This window comes from Poecile atricapillus, chromosome 32, assembly GCF_030490865.1.
Source record: "Poecile atricapillus isolate bPoeAtr1 chromosome 32, bPoeAtr1.hap1, whole genome shotgun sequence".
Classification (NCBI taxonomy): domain Eukaryota; kingdom Metazoa; phylum Chordata; class Aves; order Passeriformes; family Paridae; genus Poecile; species Poecile atricapillus.
The window spans coordinates 2,165,337-2,176,867 of record NC_081280.1 but is presented as its reverse complement, the minus strand read 5'-3'; the positions used below and the strand labels follow the sequence as shown (position 1 = coordinate 2,176,867).

Sequence of the window (11,531 nt, the reverse complement as noted above, 5' to 3'; positions counted from 1 at the left end):
GCTCTGTCCCCTTGGGCTGGGGGAGCTGTCACAGGGCAGGGAGGGTCAGGGGTGGCAGTGGCTGCTCGGGGATGGCTTTGGCCTGAGTCCCTGGAAGGAGCCACTGCCCAAGCAGCTGTGCTGCCCCCGGGCTCTGCTCCCGGCCTTCTGGGCTTTGTTGGGTGGCACAGCCTGTGCCGAGGGGCAGCAAGGTGCCTGCAGGCCCCAGCTCTGGGGCAAACAGAGAACGTCCAGGCCATACCCAGCATGCTGCCAGCTCAGCAGCGGAGCACAGCACGGGCTCTCACTGCCCATTGCTCCCACAGATGCAGCCGGCACCACAACACGTGTTCCTGATTCCCAGAAGGGCACTGGAAGGACTTTCTGTCAGGGAACACGCTGTTGGCTAGCGATAACAGCAGGTGTGCTTTGTTTGGAGCTTGTCTTCATTTCATGCTGTTTTGGAATATGGTATACCTGGAAGAGAAAATGGTGAGTGCTTTGTTCCTCTTTCCCTCAAACAGCTTCTTTTGAAAGTCTTTTGTAGACAGGAAGCCTTCTCAGTGAGGCTACTGTGGACTTGTGGGTAGTCAGTGGTTTCCCAAATAACTCTGCCGAGATTTCTGCTGCTGCCCAGGGCATTCTTTGGCCTCTTCACTGCGGGGCCTTGTCCTGGGGAACACACTTGTGCTGCAGCCAGTGCTGGCTGCCACTGAGGCTGCCTGGCCAAGAGCAGCCCCAGGAGCAGCAGGCAGAGGCAAAGCAAGGTAGGGAGGAAGAAGAAAGGGGAAGAGATTGGCCTTGAAAGGCAGAGGCGCTCTGGGGCCTGCTGCTGACCTGGGACCCTGCCCAGAGCCATCCCCTGCTCACTGAGGCCTCGAGGGGCAGCTCTCCAGCTGGGCCAAGCTGTGCCAGCAGCTGCAGCCGTGCTGGGGAGCCTTGGCAGCTCTGGGCCCTACTGTGCAGGAGGGTCCCTGTGTGCCAGCAGCAGCTGGGGGCCTCTGACACCTCTTCTCTCAACGGGAGTGCCTCTGCAGCTTCACAAATCCAGCCAAAGACTTCAGCTGGAAAGAGCTGTACTTGTTATCGGCCATCCACAAGCCAGTACCGAACGTCCCTGCCCCGGCTTCATTACCAGCTCATTGCTGTGGAGGGGCAACCACCATCCAGAACAGGACCTCCTGTCCCTGCAGCTGCTGGCCCTGGTGTCCGGCCATGCCTGAAGGTGGGCCCCTCCTGCCACGGAAGGGCTTAAACAACACCTTTGGGCTTCAGCTCTGGTGTCTGGCTGGTACCACCAGCACTGACAAAGCTCCTTGTCTGGACACAGCCAGGGTTGGGCAGGCAGCAGTCAGTCACAGGGCTCCCAAGACCAGCAGCCACTATGTTTATTTTTCATTTTGCTAGTGCTAGGAGTATTTTTTTTATAGAAAGAAATCCTAAAATATTTCTTCTCTTTTTCCAGAGTAGTTCTATATTTTTCAAAGTAGTTTTAGGAGTCTGGAAAATATTGACTGTTTTTACTCTTTTAGAATAAATAAAATTGCACTTAATTAGTAGTCTTTATTCTATGAAGAACTAAGCCCAAGACACCCAGCTTATTGGGGAGGCTCTTTTCCCACTGGAGATTTGGGCCTATTCACAACCAAATTGCTTAAAACCTTTTCCCAAATATTTCCCATGATTTCTGAGGTCACCTCTTAGTCTTCAGAGGCAAACTTGGAGCACAGTGGGAAGCTTTTAAAGTCACCATCTTTGCTTTTGGAACAAGTCCCTCCGTTCTGGAGCAGGGGCTTCTCTCAGCTTCCTGCAGCCCTGCTCCACTCCAAGGCTGTCCTGAGCCTTCTCCTGCAGCTGTTGCTGTGCCATGGCACTGCTGTAAACAAAACAGCTCTGCCACACTCACTCAGAAGGACTGGAGAAGCTTTATGGCCTTGTTTACATTAGGCTTTTGGCTTCTCTAAACACAGGTTTACTTTTTGAATTATATGTTTCACCTGTCACAGGCACTGATGCCGCTTTCTTATGGAGGCTGAACTGTGATGGACTTCAACAGCTTTCTGGCCAGCATAAGGCCTGGAAAACCATTTCATGGAGCCATTCCGTATTGAAAATATCCCAGTCTGTGTACCAAAAGAAGCCTGTTTAAATGCTAGAACTCACCAGAGCATCTCTCCAGGACATACCTTTCTTTCCCCCACCTCTCCCTCCATGACTGCCAAACAGAACCTTTGACAGTTCTTTTCTCCAGAAGCTGAATGGCACCATTTTATTTTGGGGAGGAAAAAAAAAGTAAATGTTCTATGATATCATCATCACAATGAGCTGAAAATTAGTTAAATGACATCAACAACTCAGACTGTGGATTTATTTCTCAGAGTGCAACAGTGGCTTTACTGTCCCTTCAAACTGCAGATGTGTCACAGTCTTTAAAATCATTTTAATGCAGACATAACTTTGGAGTTAAGCACAGCAAAAATCAAAAATAGGTGCCTGGTTAGTTTTCCCTGGTGTGGACATACTGATGGTGTTGCAGTAATTACTGGAGACTCAGGGCAGGACAGGTGCCTACTGCCCTTACAGCTATTGCCCTTCACAGCATCCTGCTCCCGGAGAGCAGCCCCAGCCCTGCACTGCTGTTCCAGAAACAAAAATACAGGGAGAATGCAATTTGACATGAAAGGGGAAAGAGAAGTCAACTTTGCAATGCTCCATCCCTCTGCCTTAACATATTACTTTTGATTTAAAATCCCACTGTCGTGGTTTTAAACCAGTAATTAACAAAAAGGGGAAAAAAGGAATTATTTATTTCTTGCTGTGAGATATGGATTAAAATAAGAGCAAACTAGGCATAAAACTTAAAAGGAATAAAGAAGAGTTTATTGACAAACTACAAGAATAAGAACACCAGAATAAACTTTTAGAAAAACCTTTTCATTTCTCACTGCTCACTATTCTTTTGTTTACATGACAACAGAGACAAAAACTGTATAATTTTGATGGTTTAAACAGTTTTAATTCTTTCCATAGTCTTTTCCTCAGTTTCTGTAGAGAAACAGAAGTTCCTTTCTGTTAATGTATGGAGTTTGTCACAAGAAAACTATTTTTGTTATAGTTTCTCGTTTCTCTGATATCAGCTGTTCAGAGCTACTGTTATTAAAGCCCACCCCTCCCATTCCACATCACTCTGAGAATGTGTTATGGGTCATGAGTTTAAAGATAGCATTTTTAAGGATAAGTTAGTCAAAGGCAAAAAAGTATTCTTCATCTGCTTCTGTGAGCTTCACTAAGAAACAGTTTTTCTCATTGCCTCTCAAGGCTTCAAATTTCTCAGCACTTCACTATACCACAATTACTTCACTTATTACTTAAATTTACACTTTGAACACCTTATTCCTCTCCATACTCTATTATGAATTAAAGGGGTTTTTCTCAAGACTTCATTGTCCATTTCCATAGTTTTAACAGAAAGATATTTCAGCTTAATTAAAGCATCTCCTTAATTTTCTACCTTTCTTGAAGTCTCTTTTCTTTCTTGCCACTAGTAGTTTATAAAGTCTCTTTTCATGTTGATTCCTCTCCTTTTCTCTCTCTGGATGAAAAGATTAATCCGCAAGTCTCATCTGGATAAGAAAGAGTTAAAATCTTGCCCAAGCTTTTGTAGATGGTTCGGTGATCTCTGCTGAACAGGAGCTAGAGCCGTCTGCGCTGGAAAGTTCTTCATAGCTGCTTTTAGAGAGCGTGGTCTCTGTCTTTGCTTGCTGCAGGCTCAAAGTTCCTTTCCTCTTTCACTCAGCAGTTTTCTAGTGAATGTAGTTACAGCAAAACCTCCAGCTGAACCAGAGATCGGGCCGAGCCTGGCCCAGCCCGACCTAGCTCGGGGCAAGCCTCATCTCCCGGCCGGGAGACGAGAGACGCGGCGGGCCCGGCTCGGCCCCGGCCCGGCCCCTGCCCGGCCACATGGCTTGGGCAGGGAACCGGAGGCCAGCCGGAGCTCCGCCACGCTTCACAGTCAGGAAAACAAAAGAGCACCACAGACTTCTGGGTGTACACTTTAAGGTGGGGTTCACGAGTTGATTCTACTTTTCAATGGCTAAAACTGCTGTCAATTCTCAGCAATGACCGATAATTGGTCAAGAGAAAAGACTCCCAGGAGACCCCAGCAACTTTAACTTTCTTAAAGGTAAAGGAACTTTATGACACCCACAAAGTTCACAGAGCTTTTGACTTGGATGTAAAAGAAGAAAGTTCAGTGTGATCCCTGGGATGGGAAAAGGAAAAGCAATTATGTTGTCCCTACAAAGAACAAAGAACTTGCTTCTGCTGATGAAGGTGGGATGTGAGGGACTGTGAGGTTCAGATTTCCTCCCAGAGTTTCATGTCACTCATTCAGACAAACTATTTCTTTCAGAAAAACCAAACCCTGACCCTCTGACAAAAATCTGGTTTCAGTTGTGACCAAGGTAAAGGCAGACATGGAACAGGAAACAGTGTTGAAGTTGGACTGAGCTGTACTGCTAAATCACCTGAAAGCAAAGCCCTCACAGTTATTGTAGGTACTTGGAATGTATCTGGTAACTTAGAAATGAGTAATGAAAAGTGTCTCTTTTCCTAAAAGGACAGCTATATTGTTGTGTAATAAAGAGCAGATGTCAAAGAAGATTTCAAAGACTTGGTAAAAAAAAACCTTACGAAAAACTGCATTGCTCTCCCTGACTTTGGTGGCCAAGTCAGCTGCTCCAGCCCCACTAGCAAACATGACAGACATGTGTTGTCACTTTGCTTCAATTTAGGAGCACAGTCCCTGGGAACTCCGGCATGTCCTGAGCAGGGAATCTCTTCCCAGCAGCAGGCAATGTCCTGGAGTGCAACTGGCGGCAAAGGGCCAGATGCAAAGAGAAACTCATCCCAAGGAACAAAGTGTGAGGCACATGCACTGCTCTGGGCAGCCCCAGCTCTGCTCATCCTCATCCTGGAGGGATATTGGGAGCTGGGGCAGGAGCCAGGACAGTCCCATGGAGAGCCAAGGGTGGGATTCTCAGCAGATGTCCCACAGCAGCCTTGCTTGGGCTTCAATGAGTGCCCATTTTACACCACTGAGGAATCAGCTAATTTCTTAGTGTTTAAACCACAACGTGGAGTTCAAGGCTCATGTGCAATTTTATTAGAGCACAGACTTGCAGCCAATTGTTCATCTGGTATGTGGCCTAAGTGCTGATAGAGACTTGGCTACAGTTCATATAATCTGCCATTAATAAATGCAATTTATGACAGTGTCAGGCAAAGACAACACCACAGCGAATGGTGCTCTCAGCACAGGCCAGGAATTTGGTCTGAACAGAGATAAGACTTATTTAATTTCTTGTCCCTAAATGCCTGGCATTTAGGTCAGGCTCAAGGCAAAAGATGGTGTAAATATAAAGGCTCCATGTCAGATCTGCCAGGCTTTGCTAATATTAGCAAAATTAGTAGCTCAGTTACTTTAATACAACCCAATATTGCACTTTATAATCCCAGCGCCGCGTCTAAAGCAAACTCTGGCTGCAGTGACCACGCTCCAGCCCAGTGACAAGCCCTGAACATGACAAGATGTGTGTCTGAGCTTCACTCAGCTTACCAGGAGTAGCTGTGAGGTGCAGCAGAACAGAACACAGCTCATAAACACCTTCTCAGGACTGGAGGCATGGAGATCAGATCACACCCTTGTCCTTGTGCTTCCCCTTTGCCCAAAGCCCAACTCAGGGCCAGCCCCAGGTGGAAGGGGGGTGGGGGGGGAGCAGTGTATGTGGTGAGCACCCTGCTGCAAACTCTGCAAGGACACACATCTGCCAGCTACAAAAAAAAATATCTATACCAAAGTAACTTTGGTTTCCATTCATGCCTGATCTGAGCAGAATTAATTTAAGGAAATCAGTTTATTTGGCAAATTCTGGTATATTTCAAACTAGCATAATATAAAGGTGAGGCCATGGCACAGGTTGTCCAGAGAAACTGTGGCTGCCCCTGGATCCCTGGAAGTGTCCCAGGCCAGGCTGGACAGGGCTTGGAGCAGCCTGGGACAGTGGAAGGTGTCCCTACCCCTGGCAGGGTTGGCACTGGATGGAATGTAAGGTCCCTTCCAACCAAAACCAGTCTGGAACTTCTGTTACTCTAAAATGCATTGCCTGTAATAGATTTTAGATTTTCACTTAAAATTAATGCAATGTGCACAAATCTGATCCTTATGGAAGCTCTGCATATTTAAAAGAACCTATATTTAAATGTATATACACTTTATAGCTCTAATTCATCCTTTGAAAAATTCTACAGCCCTATCTGAAAGCCAAGGAATATTTATTTTCAAGATCTGTGATGAATGAGATCCAGACCTGGGACTGTTTTGTAAAGTATCATCCATGCCAAAATCCTGATTCAAAGAAAAATTCCAATAACAATTATGAGGATTCTATACATCAAATACCTAGTTCTGCTTTATTTAAAGCAAAAGAGAAATTTATAAATCACTGGAAAAATCACTTTATAAGCATTTGTCAAAAGGTATTAAAAGTCAGACACCTAAAAGAATTTCTAAAATTTTACTAAATGAGTGGTTTTCGGTTTATCTATTCAGCATCTAAACAATACCACTGTGATTTAGTGCTAAAGGATCCCAATACATTTAGCCATCTTAACTTGGAATTTAATCATCTGAGTTTAAATACTGTAGAAGCTGACCTCCCCTGGCCAGCTCCAGTTGTTCCCTGGGTGCTGTCCCTGTGCCAGGGAGCAGAGATCAGAGCTGCCCCTCAGGAGGAGCTGCAGCCCCCAGGGAGTCTTCCCTTCTCCAGCTGAGCAAACCAAGTGCTCTTAGCTGCTTCTCCTGTGGTTTCCAATCCAGACCCTCCACCAGCCCAAAGCTCAGCTCTGAATTTTCCAGTGTCTTCCAATGCTGCTTTGCTGCCCTTGAGCCACTGAGCAAGGAGCTCAGGTGTTCCCAGTCACCTGGGGCAGGGCAGCACAGCTGCCTTTGGGCACCAATTCAGCTCAAACCAGGACCTGAGCATATGGCAGCACTGTGACAGTGCAAAATACAAAAATCCATCTTATCCAAGATGAAGTTAAGGCAACCCCCATCATTTGTATTTTACACTTGTGGCGATTCATTTCCCCAGCAGAAACAAGGCAGTGTCCTCCAGTAGTTACAGCTCTGAGCATGGAGTGAGGAGACCACCAAGCACATCCTCCACAGCCCTTGCCCAGTCAGGGCAGGTGTGCTCCATAAAGCCACTGAGGTGCTTAACATGCACTAAAGTGAGCTCAGAGTGCCCAAATATTTTCAGAAACTTGGGTCCCAGCCAACATGTTCTAATACCCACTTGCAAGGTTAGGATCTCTTCTTTCCTTAAGAAGCCATGAGGACACAGACACTTCCCAGTGTCAGCACAGCACTTCTGCAGGAACAGGATAAGTATGGACAAGTCTTCACCACATTGAGAAGGTGCTGCGAGATCCAGAATATGGGATGTTCTAACTCTTATTTCAAGAGAATCTTGGGAAGCAAAGAGCATCAAGCCACTCATGATGAAGACTGCTGAAATCAGCTCAAATTGAGCACATCTAGAATAAGTGGGGTCCAGGGGATCCAGCACATCATAGAGTCATAAATACTGAATACACTGAGACTCCATGGAACATTTAGTGCCCTTTTTTAGCTATAAAACTACTGTATTATCAATGTCTTTGGGCAGGTAAACAAAGGAAGAGGTTTTTGGTTCCAGATGCAAATCACACTGTTCTTTCACCTGAAAATGAATCATTAAACAATTTACTGGACCATCTCTGAACAACTTAATCAAAAATGCCAAAGCCAAGAAAGCTCTGGGTGATGCTGCCAGCTAGTTTCAGAGCAGAGCACAGGGGCACTACAGGTCTTATCTTGGCTAAAGTGAACCATTCTGTATTTTCCCCAGGAAAGCGACATCCATTATAAGACTAGCTGAACACAGTTCTCCAAAAGGTTTGCTGTACTGAAGTGAGACATTATCAAGTCCTAGCCAGCATGGTCTATTGGAGTATATAAATTCTCGCTTGCGGTGAGAGACTTCTCCAGGGTCAGGCTGTTCAAGTATAAGCAATTTATTATAAGAGTAAAAGGAGGGGAGACCCGTGTTTGCCACCAGCCTTGGCGTCCACGTGGTCCGGGGGAGGGGAGAGAGAACAGGTAGAGCAGGGGAGGAGAGGTTGGATGGGGGAGAGAGGGAGTAAGAGAGCAGCAGGGGGAAAGAGGGAAAAGGCAGAGGGAGAGAGCAGGGAAGACGAGATGGGTAGGAGCAGGGAGAGGGGGCTAGGAGTTAGGAGTGAGGGAGAGGGGGAGAGGGGTAAGAGTTAAGAGAAAAGAGCGAAGAGGTCAGAGTAAAGAGAGCGAAGTTCTTGTTACAATTCAATATATCTTTTTCTATCGTGAATATTCTAATTCTTAGCAACCAATCACCATGAGACACACCCACTAAAGAATTTACATCCAGCCTATGCGCTTCTCTATATTAACATACAGTGTTGCATTTTAGATTCTACAAAACCTTACAAGTTCTTTCCTTGCTTCTTGACCTTTGCATTCTTTATCAGCAGAAGGACATTGTTTTATCAACAGGGATTCTCCTCTAGCTGGCTAAGCTATTGTTCTTTGGTTAACCAGTACTCAGTATCCTATGATTCAAAGCAGGCTTTCATTTCTACTTTGACTCTAGCCTTCATATTTCCAGAATCTTTTGTTAAACCATCACATTCATAAGGTTTCCCTGTTTCACCTTCCCCAACATCTCCCCTGTCTCGATGAACTATTTAAGATAATAGAAACTGTCTTATTTGTTAGTTTTTGCACACACTGAAATATAACGGGTACTGCTGCTAAAACTACAATTAACACTTATTAAAACAATTAAGCTTATTTTACAGAGTTCTCTTAGCCAAGGTGCAAAGCTTAAAACTTTAAACAAATTGTCCAGCTTCTCTAACTTTTGAAGGTCAGATTGATTCACTTTAGAATTATCAATATGAGTTTGGTTGGCTAAATTTTTCAAATTTTGCAGCTGTTTATGAATGGGAACAGTAAGATCTGACTAACAGATGGTATCAAAGCTTGCAGTCTTTGGCTAAGGCAACCCAGGCATTTATCTTGGGCTGATTTACAGGTAAAATTTTACTACAAAAATTAAAGCAAAAGGGTAAAAACAACATGCATTCATGCAAATAACGGGAATTCGTTTGTGTTTTTGTTGAACTGTCTCTGGTAGATCACTTTCTCCCAAAGTCTTTCTAAGTTCCTTTGCTTGAATTGTCACTGTTGGTGGTACGGTATCTGCTTTTGAATAATCTCTTTCTTTATTTCCCTCTATTTCTCACTCCCGTTCTCCCCCGTCTTTCGTGGCTGCTGGTGGTGGTGCAGGGCAGTTCAGGAGTCGCGTAGGTGAGCCCGGGAGTGGCAGTACATCGGTGCGCGGGGGCCGCGGCTGTCGCTGTTCCGCGCTGTCGGGGAGAGTTGCTGACCTAGCGGATACAGACGGGATCTGTGCCGGTGTCAGCAGCGGGGCAGAGACAGGCGGGGGCCGTGTGCCGGTGTCGGGCGGCTTCGGTGGTGGACGCGGGGACGTGAAGACGCATGGCGGGGACTGGACAGTGGCTGGGCTGGGCGGTGGCAGAGGCGACGCGGGTGTCAGCAGCTGTAGAGCCGGGGTCCCGTTCCCGTCCTTACTCTCCCCCCCCGCGGTTTGAGAGGCTGGCACGGGGGGGTGGCACGGGGGGCCCGGGGACGGCGGAGGCAGGAGCGCCGGCGCTAGAAGCTGTGACTGCGCATGCGTGGATGGCGTCAGCGCCGCAGGGCAGCATGGGGGAGTGGTGTACGGCAGCGGGCATTTCGGATCGGCCCGCGCCGCACCGCACAGATCGGTGTCGCTGCACGGCGGCGGCGGCGGGGCCGGCGGCACCACGGGCGCCGGGAAAGCGGAGCCCGCGGGGCACCAAGGCGGCGCGGGCGGCACGGAGGGGGTGTAGGGGAGCTGAGCTGCGGGAACCGCGATGCCGAGGGCGGGCGGGGTGGCGGAGCCGGGAACCACGGTGTCGGCGGAGGCAGGCGGGACCGCGGGTGTTGTAGTCTAGGGCATTGCGCTGCGGAAGAATTCGGGATTGTAACGGGAAGCTGCTAGACCCCCTCTCTGTTAGGATAGCAAAACCTGCAATTAGCCAATAGCACTTAGGTGTGACGTATGTAGATGGGAGTAACACAATGACCCTAGGTTATAAATTGTCAAATTCCCCTGCAATAAACGCCATTGCTTCGCCATCCATCATATTGATGTCTTGTGGGTAGATTGGCCAGGGTGGCCAGGGAGAGAGGCCACGGGCTGGCTCCTGGACTAGGGTGTTAGCCTTGCTTGGAAAACCCACAATTGGTGCCCGAAACCCGGGAGGAAAAGTGGGAAAAAATCCAGAAAGCGAGGAATCCCTGAAAAAACAGGAGCAGCAGTCAGGACAGGCTGGACCTTTCCTGGACGAGGGAGACGTCCCTGCATCTTGAACGACGATGGACCCAAGGATAAAGGTCGTATCTGAACTATATAAACAGTGGGGTGTAGACTGTAAATCTAAGGATTTTATGCTTGCTGTTACACAGCTTTTACAAATCGGTACTATAGAACAGCCAGTGGACATTCTTCACCCTGAGGTGTGGGAGAAATGTACCAGAGCTCTGGCTAATGAAACTGTAGATTCTGGTAATATGAAACATTTTAAGTCGTGGGGGAGGGTCGTTAAGGCCTTGAAAAAAGCTAGACTGAAACAGGAAACCTGGACAGCAGCAAAAAGCTGTCTGTTGGTCACCCCAAAACTAGGGGTGAGTGCTACAACACAAACTTTAGAATCCCCAGATGAGAGTAGCTCAGCTGAGCAGAAGGGGATACAGGAGGATGATATGCCTCCTAAAACCCCAAACCCTGAGCTGCTCTCAGAAGGGCAACAGAAAACAAGATATTTTTGGGAAAATTTAACAGAAGAAGCCAGAAATGTAGCAAAGAAAGTAAGGGGAGACACATCCCCCCTTGGACTTAAAGATGGCGCTGAGAAAAATGTTATAGAGCGGGAAAAGTATGTCTTTAACAAAGAACAGAAGCTGGCCTTGGAAGATGGGCACAGCTGGGGAGTCGAGAGAGATAAGAAATGTAGAGAAGAAAGTGGAGGATGTGTGCAGAATGCTTGGAATGCGAAGGCGGTGGAAACGAGGAGGAGCAAAGGGTGGGTTAGAGCCTGGAGTGAGGGGCGGAGGGAAAGGTGGGGCGAGAGGCGGGGTGGAGGCGGAGTGGAACCAGGAGGGAGGGAATGGCCCGCCCACAGGGGTGGCAGGCGGGGCCGGAGCCCAACAAAAAGGCACTGCAAACAGGAAGTGGCCATCCAGTCGGGCTCTGACTCAGACGGAGATATTAGTGATGAATGCTCAGAGCCCAAGTCCTCAGAAGAGGAAACAATAAAGATAAACAAGAACATCCCCCCCCCGCATTAAAAAAGAACTGAGAGAGGACACC

General features: G+C 47.5%; 1 protein-coding gene across 1 annotated transcript in view; it reads right to left on the bottom strand.

The window, feature by feature from the left end:
* Positions 1-9,356: 9,356 nt before the first annotated feature.
* Positions 9,357-11,531, bottom strand: part of LOC131590146 (proline-rich protein 36-like) — a 125,264-nt gene continuing 123,089 nt past the window's right edge. The window contains exon 3 of the mRNA XM_058860047.1: positions 9,357-9,790. Within this exon, the coding sequence (XP_058716030.1) occupies positions 9,357-9,790 (434 nt within the window). The remainder of the gene's footprint in view (positions 9,791-11,531) is intronic.